Source organism: Mustela nigripes, chromosome 2, assembly GCF_022355385.1.
Source record: "Mustela nigripes isolate SB6536 chromosome 2, MUSNIG.SB6536, whole genome shotgun sequence".
NCBI lineage: Eukaryota > Metazoa > Chordata > Mammalia > Carnivora > Mustelidae > Mustela > Mustela nigripes.
In genome coordinates this window covers 113,872,185-113,887,986 of record NC_081558.1, presented here as the reverse complement: position 1 = coordinate 113,887,986, position 15,802 = coordinate 113,872,185, and the positions used below count along the sequence as shown (strand labels likewise).

General features: G+C 39.2%; 1 protein-coding gene across 4 annotated transcripts in view; it reads right to left on the bottom strand.

Moving 5' to 3' along the window:
• Positions 1–1,293: 1,293 nt before the first annotated feature.
• The window catches only part of LAMP3 (lysosomal associated membrane protein 3), a 36,159-nt gene continuing 21,650 nt past the window's right edge, over positions 1,294–15,802 (bottom strand). Inside the window, exons 5-7 of one of the 4 annotated variants that reach the window (XM_059391459.1) lie at positions 14,502–14,672; positions 12,546–12,681; positions 2,885–2,976 (exon numbers count right to left, since the gene is read on the bottom strand). In XM_059391459.1, coding sequence (XP_059247442.1) covers positions 2,970–2,976; positions 12,546–12,681; positions 14,502–14,672 — 314 coding nt within the window. In that variant the 3' untranslated portion in view covers positions 2,885–2,969. Of the gene's footprint in view, positions 2,977–12,514; positions 12,682–14,501; positions 14,673–15,802 lie in introns of all 4 variants that reach the window. The other 3 variants (XM_059391462.1, XM_059391460.1, XM_059391463.1) reach the window with 3 other exon arrangements.

Genomic DNA, 15,802 nt, shown 5'->3' with positions numbered 1-15,802 from the left:
CCCTACCTAAATCTTCATCGGGTTTGTCTCCTACTTCCTGTAATACACATGTCTTCCCCGGGCCTCCAACATAAGAATGGCTCTGTGCTTGTCCTGTCAAATTAGCATAATGTCATCAAAGTAATTGTTCGGTGTGATGTCTCTTGGGATATCTGTGTGGTCCAGATCTCTTTGGATTATATTATGACAAAGAGTTAACAAATTCTTGAGGCAAAGTCATCAATTAACATTGGAGACCAATGAGTCAACAACCAGGCCTGGTGAACAAGCAAGTCTGCCTGAACAGCAGCTGGTCAATAGACTGTTAGCACCAGAGGTTGAGGGGCTGCTTTCCTGGAGAGGTACTCTACTTGGGGCAGAGCTGGCAGCAGGCTGGATAGCGTCCTACCATCATTACCCTTTGTATAGTTTCCTGTTAAGCCACTTTTCTTTGTGTGCATACTGGAATTTATTTACCTGAATTGCCCCCCAAAAGTAAACCAGTAATTCAACCTTGACAATGGACCTGGAGTAGCCAGCATCCAAGATGGCCCCCACTGATTTCCACCTCTCCTGGTCTTCACTCCGTAACATACCAGAGATGGTTGGTGTGAATTCAACACAAGTGAATGGTATGTAACTTTTGTGAATAGGTGGTCAGTCTCTCTTGAACCATTCACCTGGGGAAAGTCAGCTGTCATGTTGTGAGCATTCCTGTAGATATGCCACATGATGGGAACTCAGAAGCAGAGCCTTCAGCCCCAGTTGAACTTTCAGATGATAGCTTAACCATAAGAGAACTGTAAGAGAACCTGAACCAGAACCACCCAGCTAAGCTGCTCCAGGATTTCTGACCCTCCGAACCTGTGTGAGATAATAAATGTGTGTTCTCTTAGTCTGCTAAGTTTTGGGTTACCTTGTTCCATAGCTATACAGGACTAATACAGCTAATACAGGTCTTCTTATTTATCTCAGCTCCTACCAGAGTGTCTGGCATTTAGTAAGGCCTTAATTGATGTTGGTTGAATGAATAAATAAATAAATGAATGGATAAACGGTGGCAGCAGTCAAGTATACCAGTAATCTAGTCAGTTAGTCTGGTCTAAAAGTTGAGAGATTTGATTTATAAGTTTAATGTGGTTTTCTTCTCAAAAATTCAGATTCTCTCATTAGGTCTTCCTAGCTAGTAGTAAAGTGGCGGTAGAGAATAGAACAAAATAAATCATAAAAAGATGATGTACTGTATTGATTCAAGCAAGAACCTCTACTACGATAGTAAACAAAAATCAAATTATAAGACAGGAATGACATATATTCACCTCCAAATAAAGTTTTTATTGCAAAAACTTCTAATACAATTCAATACTCTATTAACACTAAACCGAGAATCTTGCCAACCCTATTGACTCATAAGAGAACAAGTCAAGAAAGTCAACATGTCTTCTAGGGTGACCTGAATTATTCCTTTCCTAAAGAATCCTAAGGTTATGTGGTCTTTTCTGTTAGTAGACTTAGCTCCTTTCTTTAATTGTAAAAACAAGCAGGAATTCAATTCTTGGCAGGTTGCGCTACTGAATAAAGTGAATTAGAATAGAAAATGTGGCTGTAACAGTGCAGAAGAAGCAATTTACCACAAGAGGGGGATCTATGGTCAAGAAAGAAAAGGTGGTTGGTGGTTAGATTTCTCTATTTTCAAAGAAATAAAAAATGACTTAAGAAGTTTCCTCCATTCCTTTATCTCTAGAGCCACAGTGGCACAATCCTATACAAATAAGAAACCCGAGTTTTTCATTCAGAGTCCCCCAGTCCCCTGTCAAGGAGGTAGAGAACTTTGTTGAAGATCAGCTATTTCATTACCTATCAAGTCCTCATTTCGTGTCTCCTAATCTCTCATAACTCTGGAGAAATTAATTTTCTCTGTGATAAAGGAACGTGTGCTGGTGTGAGGCTTCAGGTAGCAGTCAGTGTCAATGGTGTAATGAAAAGTCCAGAGATCTTACCACAGACCAGCTGGCACTCAAATTCTGCATCTGCCACTTGTGAGCTGGTGACATGGAGGGGATTAATTCCCTGACGTTTGAGTTTACTCATCTAGAAGTTGTGAGAATTAAATGGGTTGTATCTAAACTTAGCCTAGTGTCTGGCATAGATGCGTTAAAAAATTAAGGGCTATTGTTTCTGGCTTATTAGTGAATTCTGTTGTCCATAGCCACCGAGCTCTGTGTCTCTAGTGATTCTGAAGGAGGAGTCATCAAGATTATAAGTTGATTTGTTCTTCTTGTTAGTTTCACATCAAACCTAGACAACTTGTGATATGGTAGTTTTTTTCATGATTTTTTAAAAATTAATGTGGAAAGGAGACAAGCAGGTCATCAGATATATGTGTATCATATAAAACATGGAGAGTAAAAACACTAGAAGTCCATTTCATAGGTAAAGTAGAGGCATTTTTTTTTAAATGGGAAAGATGAAGGATAAAATAAAATCCCCAATGTGCACAGGTAGCTTTAATTACAATTGACATTTTAGTTTATAATTTGGAAGCATATACCACTTTGCATACATTATGTTAATTTAACATATCTCAAATGTTGACTTAGCAATGGTTAAAATATTTTGCAGGAAGTTGGAAAATACTCTGAAACAACTCACTAGATCTTTCATAAAATGAACAAACATTCTGCAGAAATTGATTTGCTGCTTGGACTTCAATCAGAATTTGCTGCTTGGGTTTGTGAAAGATGGTGGTTTACATTGTTGGAAGCACTAATTCTAAGGAAATATTCTGGAAATATCCCCAATATCCTGGAACCGATGAACGAATTCTCTAAACGCCATTACATTCTTTCCCCCTGGGCACCAATTAGATTCTCTGGTATCCAGATGATTCACGTCTTAGGCGGATTCCATAGACAATCAAACCCACAGCGCAGAGACCAAGTACAATGGCCCCAATCACAGGAAGCACAATTGTGTAGTCAGACGAACACTCATCCACTAAGAGAGAGAGAGAAAAAAAATACAAGATAGCAGGTAAGGTTTAGTGAGGACAGACCAGAAAGTGGGCTAGAGTAGGAAGGATATGAACTTTAGAGTCAAATCCTAACCTGACTTTTTTTTTTTTTTTTAAGTATAGTTGACGCACAACAGGGCTTGACTCGACTTTTAATTCCACCACTAACTATGTGAACTGGGATGAGTTATCAAACCTTGCAATTTCCTCATTTTATATATATATGTATATATACATATATATATATATATACACAAATATATACTGTATACAATATATATTGTATATATATTTGTATATACTGTATACAAATATATATTATATATACAAATAATATATAAAATTGTTGAAGGATTAAATAAGACACATTTATCTTCTCAGCAATTATTCAATATTTAATAATCGTTAGACCCATTTTCTTCCAGGTGTGCTCTCTGCAAAGTAGAATGTGTTTACATAAAAGAGACTTTTGTTAGATTACACATGATCTCTTGAAAACATGTGATGTTTATCCATGTTTTCAAAAATGTAAAACATTTTTGCTACACTTAACGTTCTTTTTATTGCATTTAATGAGCTAAAAACATTAGAAAACAGACCTAAATATTCATAAGAGCTAAAAAATGAGAGTTTTTAAATTTGTCAAAAATTTTTTCTTTATTTCATTGGAGAGTGCTTATTCAGTTCATTTAAAATGTAATCAGTCTCCCTTTGGAGAAAGATGGAGAGCCCCGAGGAAAAGAGGGAATGTCATTGAACATACATAAGTAGAAAACTATATCTATATCTTATTCAAGGATATATAATAGCCAGTAGATGAATGGATAAAGAAGATGTGGTATGCACACACAATGGAATATTATGCAGCCACGAAAGGGTGAGATCTTGTTATTTGCAACAACATGGATGGACCTGGAGGGTATTATGCTCAGTGAAATAAGTCAGACTGAGAAAGACATGTACCATGTGATTTCCATTCATATGTGGAATCTAGAAAAACAAAACAAATGAATAAACAAACAAAACAAAATCAGACCTATAAATACGGAGAACAAACTGTTGGTTGCCAGAGGGAAGGAGGCTGAGGGGATGGGCAGAGTAGGTGAAGGGGAATGGGAGATATAGGCTTCAATTATGGCATGAATGAGTCACAGGAATGAAAGGCACAGCATAGGGGGTAGAGTCAATAATATTGTAATGGCGTGCATAGTGACAGACAGTAGCTACACTTGTGAGCATAGCATAACCCATAGAGAAGTTGAATCACTATGTTGTACACCTGAAACTACTGTAACACTGTGCGTCAAAAAAGAAAGATCTCCAGTATATGTTAAGGGGGGGAAAGCAATGCATGGAAAAATGAATATAGTACTACAATGCTTTGTGTAAATAAAGAAGAAATGAAGATATATTTGCTTGCATTTACCTAAAGAAGACTTGGAAGGATAAGAATGCATGATAAACTAATAAAAGTAATTGCCTATGGGTGGCTAAGGGGGGAATAGGATGGAAGAATCAGGTGGGGGCAAGGATTTGTAAGGTAAAACTTCCTATCATCTTTGTTTTAAACCACATGCAAAGAAAATTTTTGGTCAAAATTTCAAATATTAGAATAATATCCTAGAAGAAAAAGAAAGGGACAGATAGATAATATATATCCACGAGATCCTTGCATGAACCAATATAAAAATGAATCAAGGATCAATTCTCACCTGAGGTCAGAGAAAAAAGAATCAGAAGGGACGAGGGGAGAGTGAATGATAGAGATTCCAGGAAACAACAAATCTCTACAACACAGGAACTGTGCTTGTCCTACACTTTTGACATGGCAGTGGAAATACTTACATAATTATAATAATATATACCTTATTAATTTGGCAAAAAACAATGACATAATCATAAAGTAATGGTGTAAGAGTATGAAATCATTATCTGCGATAATAAGTAGTTTAAAGCTAATACATTAAGAAATAAGAAAGCTTTTTAACATTTTAAAAAAGAATTACCAAAGTAGTTTCAATAAGAAATTATTAAAATTAGTTAAAAGTACTTTGTCTCTTAGAGGAAAGACAGGGAAATGTTGCTTTTCATAAGTCTTTTTAGAGTACACAATTTTGTTATATATATATTTCTGTATATGTATCTAAAGTCAAAGATTTATTTATTTTAGAGAGAGAAAGAGCAGGCACACATGAGGTGGGGGAAGGGCAAAGGAAGAGAGAATCTCAAGCGGACTTCCCGCTGAGTGCAGAGCCCCACACAGGGCTTGATTCCAGGACCCTGAGATTATGACCTGAGTTAAACACTTAACTGACTGAGACACCCAGGCAACCCTGTTACATATATATATATATATATATATATATGTGTTTCTTAGATAGAAAAGAACATTGACAAATTAAGAAGTTAATTTGATTAAAATGATTTGGAAAAAAATACAAAAAAAATGTATTACACATACCCTAAAGTAATTCCACCACTAGGAACTTATACTAACAATATATTCATGTGAATATACAAAGACATGTTACAACAATCTCATTTTATGAAAACAAAGTGGATAATCTAGATATCCATCCAAAATGTAAAATGTCATATCCATACAATACAATATAATGTAGCCACATGAAGAATGTGGTAGATCTTAGTGAGCTGACAGAGAGGTCCCCTAAGATCTGCAGAGGGTTGCATGAATACAAACAAATGTTCCCGTGTACCTGAAGTGAAAAGATAAGCAAGATCCTGGGGAAGGACTAGGATGAGAGTAGAGAGAGCAACTTTATTCTTTTAAAGATTTTATTTTGGAGCTCCTGGGTGGCTCAGTAGGTTAAGAGTCTGCCTTTGGCTCAGGTCATGAACTCAGGGTCCTGGGATTGAGCCCCACATCCAGCTCCCCACTCAGTGGTGACTCTGCTTCTCTCTCCCTTTGCGCCTTTTCTCCCTGGCTCTTGTGTGCTCTCTCTCCCTCTCAAATAAATTTTAAAAATCTTTTTTTTTTAAGATTAATTAATTTATTTATTTGACAGAGAGAGATCACAAGTAGGCAGAAAGGCAGGCAGAGAGAGAGGGGGAAGCAGGCTCCCTGCTGAGCAGAGAGCCTGATGCGGGACTCGATCCCAGGACCCTGAGATCATGACCTGAGCTGAAGGCAGCAGCTTAACCCACTGAGCCACCCAGGCGCCCCCAAAAATCTTATTTTTTAAAAAGATTTTATTTATTTATTTGAGAGGGAAAGAGAGTATGAGCAGGGTCAAGGAGCAGAGGGAAAAGGAGAAGCAGACTCCCCACTGAGCAGGGAGCCGGATGTAGGACTTGATCCCCAGACCCGGAGATCATGACCTGAGCCAAAGGTAGACGTTTAAAGGACTGAGCTACCCAGGCACCCCGAGAGCAACTTTTACTCTCCATATAGTTTTATACTATTTAATGTCACATCGCTGAAATGCTTTTAAAATTCAGAAAAGTACACAAAGAAAATAATTATCTGATCACCACAGTCCTTCCACTTGAATGAATCACTGCAAACCTTTGAAGGCATTTGCTTCCTCTGTACATATCTGAGTGTGTGTGTGCGTGCTGTATGTTTAAACAAAAATCATTATATATTTTTAAAATGGTATTTTCTCGTTATAAATAATTGAGATGATTTACGAAAACTCAAAAAAAAGTAAAAACTGTAGGAGAGGAAGTAATTTCTTCTTTCCTCCAAGATTCTTCCAATTGGTTTAAGAATTACAGATTAATAGGAGAAAAAAAAAAACCTTAATTTTATTATGTGTGCACAGAGGGCCAATAATGAAACTGACACCCAAAGAAATGACCAAGACAGGCAGTTTTGATACATTTTAGACAAAGAGATAATATACTTGCGAGGAATTGACAGGATAAAGAAAACAGATGTTTGGAAGGTTCAATTAGTAAGGAATTCTAAGTGGAATTTGGGCTGAGACGGTATATTAGTAAAAAGTAACAGGGTTTGTTTCTATAGCTTTCATGGCTTTCGAGTTCCTTTCTCAGGCGATAAGAATGTCTTTTTATTTCTTAGTACAGGGATGGTATCTTTCACATGGGACATTAATTTTCTGCTTTCAGGGTGACAGAAGGATCTATGGATGTCCTTGTTTCCCAAGTAACTTCAATGCAAAATAATCAATATGCCTTTGTGGAACATTTTGGACAACCCTCCCCTGGACCCCTGACAAAACCAATCACCTGAAAACTACCCACCCAGAAATTATCTTTGCTAAAACATGAACCAATATAACTTCAGACATCTTTCTCTACACCTACAAGGATGGATGGGTAGAAAAATAAGTAAAAGTACTTGTATTAATATAGGATCATGCAAGTGCTATTTTACCAAAATTGTTGATTTTCATTTATTTGATTTCATAGAAGAAAAAAAAAAGCTAAAACAAAACTGGGACAGTTACTGAACTTCAAATTAATGTATCTTTGTTTCAGAAAGTATTGTTTCATAAAAGATCCCTTTAAGGTTCAAAAAAGAGATTATAAATATACACTAAAGGATTGTGAAATGAATTAAGAGGGTTATGAAATAAATGACAGGACATTATATGTTTTCTAAATCCTGTGTTTCCAATTTAGACATTATCTATTGATAGTGTTTTCAAAGATGAGCACAGGCAGATTCCCTTCTATTCCCTTCCTCCCAATTCAAACTTTGAATAGATATATTATTTTTTCAATCATTGTTTGGGTTTATATTATTTCAATTCTATTTGATAACTATCATTCCTATGGTTAAAAAATTTGTTTCAAATATATAGCACATTCACAATTCAAAGTCAAAATATTACAAAATGCTGTACATTGAGAAGTTCCACTTTCACCCTTTCCCATCTCAGTTCCCCCTGCTGTAACCATTTGGCTTTTTAATTTTTTTTTTAAATTTATTTGACAGAGATCACAAGTAGGCAGAGAGAGGGGTGGGGAGGCAGGCTCCCTGCTGAGCAGAAAACCTGATGCGGGGCTGGATTATGACCTGAGCTGGGATTATGACCTGAGCTGAAGGCAGATGCTTTAACCCACTGAGCTACCCAGGCACCCCAACCATTTGGCTTTTTATATACATTTCCAATCTCTCAGATATAAGCAAAAATCAAAGTATATTTTTTCCTCCCTTTCTCTCTCTTTTTAAAGATTTTTATTTACTCCTTTGATGGAGAGACAGCGAGAGAGGGAACACAAGCAGGGGGAGTAGAAGGAGAAGCAGGCTTCCTGCAGACCAGGGAGACCGATGTGAGGCTTGATCCTAGGAATCATGACCTGAGAAAAAGGCAGATGCTTAACAACAGTGCCATCCAGGCACCCCCTCCTTTTCTCACTATTATTGTACATTATGCTTTTTTTCATTTAACAATACATTTTGAAGATTTTTATTTTGGGGGGGGAGAGAGAGAGTACAAGTGGAGGAAGGGACAGAGGGGGAGGAAGAGGGAGAGACAGAATCTTGAAAAGAGTCTGCACTGAGGGCAGATGCCCAATTTGTTCACTTGTAGGAGTGTAATCTCCCGTTCACCTCATCTTTCATTATAACCATCACCATTACCCATTTCCAGAATATTTTTCATCTTGCAAAACTTAAACTCTACAGTCATATTTTGATCTAATGTAAGTCTTATGTTATTTTGCTGCAGTAATTTTGCATAGTGGTCATAGAGCTTGTTTTTATCTTGCATATTCCTTTTTTTTTTTTTTAAGATTTTTTAATTTTTAAGAAATCTCTACAACCAACATGGGACTCGAACTTACAAACCCCAGATCAAGAGTTCCCAGCTCCACTGACTGTCCAGCCAGGCAGTCTTTTTCTGCTCATCCTTGAGCATCTCATCCAGGACATTGCGTAACCTTTAATATCATTCGGGTAAATGAGGGCTTTTCTTCCCACTGTGTCTGAGATCAGTTAATGTTTCCCATTGAGCTATCTATTTGGAATCTATCTTCTTTTCTGTACCTTGGGACTTAGCCACATCCTGGGGATATCCAGTGATCTGGGGTTGGCTCCCCAGTTCACCTCCATCAGTCTCTGTGTTTACTCTGCCTCCTCTTCCCAATAGCCATTTTCACTACTCCTAGATGAGAAGAGATGTAATAACCAGTCTTTTTCTCTCCAGTTTTAGGAATGGTAGTTAAGTGTTCAAGAGATTTTTTTCTCTCATCATATGGCCTCCTGGTGAGCATACTGGGGGGACAGGTGCCCAGAGCCCAGCTCTGCTGTCCTCTCAACTGTTCTTCTGAATCTTTTTTCTTTTTTGTTCACCAGTTTTAAAAGTTTATTGCATTAGATTATATCTTGACTGCCACTGATGATTTTAAACACCCCCCCTCCCCAATCTATTTGATAATGAGGAAGGAAATTCTGTGAGGGAAATTCTAGTCACGATTTTAGCTCTGCTTTTTCTTTTCATATATTTCTGTAATAAAACCTTAATACATCTATATGTATTTATTTTGTTTCCACTTTTTCTTAAAAATTAAGAATCAGTACTGCAGAATAAATTATAACCATTTTAAACAGTTTATGAGGCAAAAGCGAAATTCAGGCATACATTTATACACATTTGTTAAGCAATGTCTTGTCTGTTTTGTAATTCATGTGTAATTCTTTAATCACCATGTATTCGTGAAAACCTAAAAACAATAAAAATTCTCAACAACACAATAATTAAGTAAATTATTATAGAATGTTGATAGCGTATTCATAGCAGCTGTAAGACACTTTGCACCTTTAATAGCACAGAGAAATGCTTACGATGCACACGTAACAAAGGATTCCAAATTGTGTACTCCGTATGCTCCAGTTTATAAAACAATATTCATGCCAGGGAAACACATCAAAATTAACAATGGATAGGTTATCTCTAGCTGGGTGAAGGTTTCTATTATCCCTAGGTGCGTTGTACCGGGAAGGGTGAATTCAGGATTCTCTACCCTCCACATAAGAGAAAAATGGAGTTGAAACCTTCGGGACGGGCAAGCAGCAGGTGCGCTAAAGGTAAGGGGCAAGCACGGCCACTGGAAAGGCACACAGAGCAACCTGCTGCTCCCGCCCAGCTAGGGCTTCGGTCAGGGGGATCCCAGAAAGAGACCAGCTACGCTCTGCAATAAGCCTGGGACCCCTGGAACTAGAGCTATGAGAGTAGGATTCGGGGGCAGCACCAGAGGAACCCAGGGGCAGGGAGGCCACTTGTTGCAGTTGCAATCTGGAACCCTCCCCAGAAATCACTACAGAAAGTGGGCAGAACTGCAGGGCAGGAACGCACTGGGGTGTATTTACTAGTCTTCCAAATGAAACTTTTGCTCTTTTTTGCTTACTAGAATATTAATTCATTGATAACAGAACTCCAAACAGCAGCTGTCACCCCAAAGAACTCACTGAAGATGGTAGAAAGGAAAATTGAATTTATGTGAGCTGCCTTATCCCTCTCTTCTTGATTTTAACTCTATGTCCCTTCCCATGGACATTTCCATACACTCGAAGAGTAACCTTCTTTTAGTCATTCTACAGGCTGGTCAGTGGCACGATGAATAAGCAACTCGTGCTCCTGGTATAGAAGCTCTTGAGCACACTTGAGACAGAACTGGAAAGGAGAGTGGGGAGCCGGGTATCTGTGGATGGCTTCGGGAGGGACCTGTTGGAGGTCCTGCTGGAGATGGAGATCGCATCTCTCCAAAAGCAAGCCCTTCCTGGTAAGCTTGAGTCACTCTGGGAAACACCAGGTCCTTGCACAGCACAGATTTTCCTCAACACCTCCTGTTGTAAGGAGGAAACAGGAATGTCCTAACACTCCAAATGTCCTAGGGGCTCTTAAAGCTCTCTTGAAGCTGCTGTGTGCCCTCCCTACCCCCTCACTTCTGAGAAAGTGGAGAGAGCTAGAATCCTTCCAGAGAAAGACAGAACATGCCCTAGATAAGCAGAGGTTATGAGCTGTTGCCAAGGTTCATAAACTTCCTGTTAAAAACAATGAATGGTTCCTCTGGCAAATAAAGAAAAAGAAGAACACTTCTGTTAGTAAAAGCAATTAAAAACACCCAGAAGCCCATTACTCTCCCTTTTTTTGGAAATAAAAACCTCAATTCTCCTATTTACTTTTTTTTTTTTTTTTTTTTTTTTTTTTAATGTAGGCTCTGTGCCCAAGAGGGAGCCCAAGGCCAGGCTTGAACTCAGGACCCTGAGATCAAGATCTGAGGGGAGATCTAGAGTCACAGGCTCAACAGACTGAGCAACCCAGGTGCCTCCTCAATTCTCCTCTTTAAACAATGTAATAGAAAATCATGAATAACATTCCAAGCCATATTTGATAGAATTTTTCCTCCATATATCAATCTCTCCCAATCAGGAATCTTGTGGTTTATGATTTTTTTTTTTTTTTTGTAAATGTTTGCTTAAGAGGAAAGTGGGTAATACTCTGGGATAGATCTACCTATTCTCTTTGCAATTCCTGATTGTTTTGATGCTTGCCTACATCCCTTCCCCACAATGGCCCAAATTAACAAATTTGCAAGGATAGACTAAGGATCAAAGAAAAACAGAGACAAAGCAGAAAAAAAAAATGTGAAGGAGACAGACAATAAATGAAGGTGAAGAAATCAGAGAACTAAAATTTATGCAGCCTCTTTTGTTTGCCAAGATCTGTGGTGGACGCTTTACATTAAAAAAAAATTTTTTTTTTAAATGAAATGTTGGGAAGTTATCTATTTTTTTTACTAGTATTATATTATAATAGCATATAATGTCTTAAAAACAGTAGTCTATTACCACCATTCTGTAATTCAAGTAAACCAGGAATTGCGTAAAATCCGGGAGTTTAAAATCACTTGATGCAACATGGGGGCTTAAGTGGGTACGAGAAGAATCAATGAAACAAGATGGGATTGGGAGGGAGACAAACCATAAGTGACTCTTAATCTCACAAAACAAACTGAGGGTTGCTGGGGGGAGGGGGTTAGGGAGAAGGGGGTGGGATTATGGACATTGGGGAGGGTATGTGCTTTGGTGAGTGCTGTGAAGTGTGTAAACCTGGCGATTCACAGACCTGTACCCCTGGGGATAAAAATATGTTTATAAAAAATAAAAAATAAAAAATTTTAAAAAAAAGAATCTATTTTGAAATGAATTTTTTTTATAACTATAATGGAGACTCTTAAAAATGTGTAAGAAAAATCGGTGAAGTTTGAAAACGTCTTCCTTATCATGCTCTGGGTATTTGCTTTCTGTTTCTCCCAAGCACCTTCTTCATGTCCCTGCCTCTTGTCCCGAATTCTCCAAGCCAGCCCTGTATTATCAGGTGTGGAGGGAGGAATTCAAGCCCATATGGCACAGCTTCCCTGTGCCAACAAGAGAAAGTGGATGGAGGCTACCTTTTAGGTAGCCTTTCAATGGCCCTGCGGCGGAAAACCAGGTTTCCTAATCAGATTGGGAAGGTGGGATAGCCAAGTAGAAAAACTGATCCCTTCACTTCAGGCTGCATATGAAGTCAGAATACCCAAGGCCTTAACCTTGTACATTTTGAAGAAGGTGGGGCTTTACATGCGTTCATATCCTCTACTGGGCCTCTTGCTGGCCACGAGACATGCTGTTAGCAAAACGACAAGCAGTACTGCGATACTCAGGCCCACGGCCACAGGGTTTTCTCTCCTGTTTCTGTCAGTGAAGCATTCATCCGCTGCAATTGAAGTCAGAGTAACAGGTGTTACAGGCTGGCCGCCATGCTGGAAAGTGATACTGTCCCTGCCTGCCTCAGCCATGCAGAGAGGGGAAAGGTGGAGCTTCCGGGCTTCCCACCAGCTGCCTCAGACAGGGTAAGTGAAAACGAGGAGGGAAGGGTCAATGCGATGATCAGAAGTGTGCAGTGGTTATGATCACTTCAATGCAGATACCCTGACCCCACACCCAGGAAATTATGATTCAGTGCATTGGAGGTGGGGCCCAGGTGATTCTCTTGCCGTTAGGAGGCAGATCCAACTTTGGGAAATGTCAGTTTGGTCCAGAGAGTCAGGATCAGACCTGTAACCCTGGGTAAGTTCTGAGGCCAAGTTTTCCCACCTCTGGCAACAGAGACCTGCCCCAAATCGCATGGCCAAGGTTTTCTATCCAGACTCTGCTTCTTAAAGGTTGCTGGTGGACAGCCTGGGGCTCCAGGTACTGGAGAAACCTCTTATAGGCTCTGGGATTTTAGCTCTCTAAAATGGGTTGAGAATGTGGGAGGTTGAGAGTTATATGAAAGGGGGAGGAAGGGCAGGAAAAAATGAAAAGATAAATTTTCTATATCTCCTTGGGGACACTGCTAGGAGAGGCCAGGTGTATGTTGCCGAAAGGTTTTATTTCTCACCTCTGTCACTACTCGATTTCCCACCTGCTTACTTCCTGTTTCACAGAGGTTTGGAGGGGGAGGAAGAGCAAGTGTGTACCTTATTTTTTAAGACCACATGATGAATTACAGAGGCTTTTCAAACCTTCATCATGAATTTGTAAGTTTTCCCAAATTGGAAGTTTTGAGACGAGATGACAAAGTGCCACACTTTGTAGGGCCACACTTACTAAGAAATTTTAATATTTTTATCTTAGCACTGTGGTAAGGGTCCAAAATGGTGGCAGAGGTTTGAGGACTCCAGACAAAACCTACAGAAATCAGGGGATCCAAGGCCAGCAACACTTTAATCCTTCCTCTGCTCAATGCCTCCCAGCAAGTGTATCAGAAGGTTTTTGTCGACACCTTCAAGTTTATAATGGAACACTAAGAGAAGTTGGATTCACATTCCAGAAATCTAATTTACAGCTAAACTTCTAACTAAATCTATTTATGAGAATTGAGAGGTACTCATAATGTTCTTAGTTATTATGAGAGGAATGTTTCAGAAACTGAAATTCAATTCCTGGACATATGTAGCAATCCTGTAACCTATTTTCCCAGAAGGGAAAAAAATTCTTTTTCAGGAAGTCTCCCTTATCTGTCCCTGGCCTTCTGCCTAGGACCTGCTTCTCTCTGTGGTGGCTAGAACTCAAAGCAGAAGTTGCAAGGAAACTAACACCAACTATAAGGAAGCTCTAGCCAGGGGAATTAAGCTCATAATTGAGAAGAGGGGGCCTAACATTATTATTGCGACTTTCTTTTTTCCCTCTGCAAGTGGGAAAAAAATCTATTCTGAAATCTTGAATTTTAGATATTACTACTATTCAGGATGTTTAAAGTCTCCAAATACACCTGAGGAGTCAGAATACATCATGCAAGCAGAATGTATCCTGCTGTGGGAGACTGGGGACATGAACATAGTAGTGTCCACTTTTGAGGTTGGTATTGACTCAAAGGAATGGCAGGAGGGAAAGTTAGAGAAACTTGGCCCTAAGAGCTTCATGGAACCATACTGTTGTAGGAAGTTCATGTGATTCTTTTCCCTTTTGAGAGTTAGACACACAAAAAACAACTTGAAACAACTCTTGGGTCTCCGAAGTTTTTGTTTGCGACATGATGAAGACTTGACTTACCATTTCCAAAGTGGTCATCTTCGAAATCAAAGGCTTGATATTGGACATTCATTGTTTTCAGTTGAAGGTGGGTTGACAACTGGATGCTCTGTTCACTCACACATTTGAAGGAATGCCCAACCACAGTCTCAAACATCACCACAGAACTTTTCATTCCTTGGTAAATTTTCTCTGAAAACACAAGAATGAAATATAGACACTGATGGCATATACCCATTGAGTGTCAGCTGTTACCAGGGGTTCATGTGCAGTTCAATGGCCTTCATTGAAATGTGGCTCTCAGGGGTTCTGCCTTCTCTTCATGAAGACCCACTCTGGTACTCTTTGGGGACTTTTTTTCTGGTATTATGTAGGATGTAGGGCAAACTCACATAAATTAGAATGTGATAACATTGAAATGAGAACGTTTAGGAAATTTTTCTTCAGTTGTCTTGAATCGTTGGGGGCAGAGTTGGTGGGGACTATTGTCAGTGCTTAGGGACTACAGAGAAGTGCCTGCAAAAAAATCAGAAATAAAAGAAGTAAGATTGCTCTCTGTGACAGTCACATGAGCCCTTAGTGAATCAGAACAGACATGTGCAGTCACCAAGTGGAGCATCTGCATGTTACCAGACTATATTAATAAGGCAAAAGGACAGGCTGATCCCATCATTTGGAGGGGTGTTATATCCATCCATATGGACACAGAGAAGGGAGAGGCCCATCTCTGTCTACCTGAGTGCTGCTGGGGAGAGAAAGACCTGCTCAGGGACTGCTGCTGTTTTAGGAGAGGTACACCCTTTTCAAGGAAGCATATGCTTCAAGGCAGATGGGGTTAAACATTTTAATCACATAATTCACTCCATTTACTCTAATGCTACATTCATCCTACACCCTTCTGATTATACTTTGGCTTCTTAAATGGGAGAAATTTCACTGGCCAGAGGACCCAACTGTCTAGTCTCCTTGGCAATTACCATAAGAAATAGTTGCATGATAAACACACACATTTGCATTTTGATTTTATACATCAGTTTCATGACCTTGGTTTAAATGTCTCCTTGAAGAGATGTAGGGGGTGCTTGCTGATAGCTCTCATGATTGAGGACCAGACTATGGACCTTCATGAATTTATCAAAGTTGTGCCTGAAAGGAATACCCATGGGCTATTAATGAGGGGGCTTGAAAGTCTCCCTCCTTTTCTGCCTCTGTGGGTGTGTTTGCCTGTGTCTAAGGTAGCCTTCTACATTAAGGGTCTCCTTGCTATGTGCCAGGAATAACCACACAAGTACTCCGCAGGCACTGTCCTGCTTAATTCTTTG